General features: G+C 46.2%; 1 protein-coding gene across 1 annotated transcript; it reads left to right on the forward strand.

Annotated features, from left to right (window-relative positions):
• Positions 1-419: 419 nt before the first annotated feature.
• LOC147614356 (protein PHOSPHATE-INDUCED 1 homolog) lies at positions 420-1,602 on the forward strand. Its single transcript, XM_086780445.1, has one exon. The coding sequence runs from the start codon at positions 470-472 to the stop codon at positions 1,424-1,426; it is 957 nt and encodes a 318-aa protein (XP_086636571.1). The 5' UTR covers positions 420-469; the 3' UTR covers positions 1,427-1,602.
• Positions 1,603-2,294: the final 692 nt, after the last annotated feature.

The raw sequence follows: 2,294 nt of genomic DNA on the forward strand, positions 1-2,294 counted from the left end.
GACGTTTCTAGGCGGCCTCTGGGATGTCCATCGTTACCATGTCCGGCAAGTACTGGACGGCACGGTGCCCACAACCCGGCCAGATGATGATGCTCCCAGCTTACCCGCTGGCAGAACATAGTCTTCGTCACATATGACGTGGCGCCAGAACCGTGAGAATCAATCATTACTGTTTTAGCTCATGTGGAAAATGCTTTCGAACTCCCCCCTCCGGGAGTCCAGGTCAGCAGATCTGATCACGTGGCGCCTAGTGGGCACGTGCAGGGGCTAACCTTGGCACGTGCAGGGGCTCGTGAGCCCGATACTGGAAACCCGAGAGTCGGAGACTAGCTTCTGGTGCCAGCTCATCGCCAGCTGGAATATAACCGTTTTGGGTTCTATATATAAACGATTAAGTCACACTTCTTTTCATCACCTTCCAGAACATCAGCTTCTTGACACTTAAAATATTAAAGTTTCGATTTACGCCATGTCCCCCGCCGCTATCCTCTTCCTCCTCCTCCTCCTCCTCCTCGCCCACCCCAGCTCGTGCAAATCCGCCCGTAAGCTCGCCCTTGTGCCCCCCTCGCCCACCGTCCTCTCCTACCACCAAGGTCCTCTTCTCTCTGCACCCTCCTCCATCAACCTCTACTACCTCTGGTATGGAAACTTCACCCCAGCTCAGCAAGCTATCCTCTCAGACTTCGCTTCTTCATTCTCATCACCACCTTCCTCCTTGCCTTCTGTAGCGTCATGGTGGTCCATAGCCACTTCTTACACGGACAAATCCCATGCCCGCGTCTCCTCTTCATTAGCCTTATCCTCACAAGCCTCTGTCTCTTCCCCTTCACCACCATCTCTGCTCAAGAAGACGGACATTCTCTCTCTCTTATTATCTTCTCTAAGCTCTAAGTCTCTGCCTGTGGACCCTGAAGGAGTCTACCTTATCTTTACTGCTGATGATGTCCCAGTTGAGGATTTCTGCATGAACTCATGTGGTTTTCACGACTCTACACCTTCTTCTGCTGCAACTAGCAATCTTAAGCTACCTTACGCTTGGGTAGGCAATCCTGGAAAGCAATGTCCGGGCTACTGTGCATGGCCGTTTGCTCGGCCACAACTTGGTCCTCAAACGTTTCCATTGATATCTCCCAACAAAGATGTAGGGGTGGATGGCATGGTGATCAACATGGCGACTGTTCTTGCGGGCACAGCAACCAATCCTTTCAATACAGGCTACTTCCAAGGTGATGCAGGGGCTCCAATTGAGGCGGCAACGGCTTGCACAGGGATGTTTGGGGAAGGGGCTTTTCCTGGTGATCCAGGCTCCCTCTTTACGGATCAGAAAACAGGAGCAAGCTACAATGCACAAGGTGCGAACGGGCGACTCTTCTTGCTGCCGGCCATGTGGAGCCCGGCCTCTCAAGTGTGTACGCCTGTGTCGTGATTCAGGACAAGCTCGCTTCCTGGTGAAGCACACGACCACAAGCTTGGGGCTGTGCACAATAAATAATGGCTGTTAGCGTGTGCATCGTCGCTCAACTCGAGCGCATCTACTCATGACGTTGTATACACAAGACGCTTTAGACTAATATTAAATAGGGACTTGCAAGGATTTTCTTAGTTGTGAAGTAAACCTTTTTGTGCTATATGTGCTATCACACTATGCGGTAATGTAGGAAATATTAGGAAGTGTTTCAGTTTGTGTGTGGAGTGTGGAGAATGTATGTAGATGAATCTCTCAATGTAGAAAATGTGGTGTTGCTCTAGGAAGTTCCCCTAAGTATAATTTCCCAGGAATGTTGTTAAACCACAAAAACAAAAAAAACACTATCATGGCTAGCCATAAAATCTTATTATTACCCCAAGAAAAACCATTTTTCACGACCTTCTTTGACTTAAAACTCTGGTCCCGTCACTTTCTTAAAGAGACCTTTGAAACTATACTTTGATTTTTCCTTGGTGTCAATCACTTAGTCAAAAGATGAATTTGCATTTAACATATGCATCAAAATGGTTTTTTTAACACCACAATAATTGTCACAAACCTCATTATAACTGTTAAACCATAATAACTGTCAAACCTCAGAGTAATTTATATCATTCTATCAAATTTTGAGAAGACAAAAAGGCTTCTTCTCAACAAATACATCCATAGATGGAGTAATAGAGCATGAGAATGGTCTCATAAAATATTCATTTCTCATTTCATACCTATTCTTTATTCATACAACATGCTTAATGAGATTTTCTATGCCATATCAATACGTTTTGCCTTAATGGCTTTGAAGTGCTAAACTTTGAAGATTCAGTAA

The sequence above is a fragment of the Cibotium barometz genome, chromosome 42, assembly GCF_041138505.1.
Source record: "Cibotium barometz isolate CiBa-2024 chromosome 42, ASM4113850v1, whole genome shotgun sequence".
Lineage (NCBI taxonomy): Eukaryota > Viridiplantae > Streptophyta > Polypodiopsida > Cyatheales > Cibotiaceae > Cibotium > Cibotium barometz.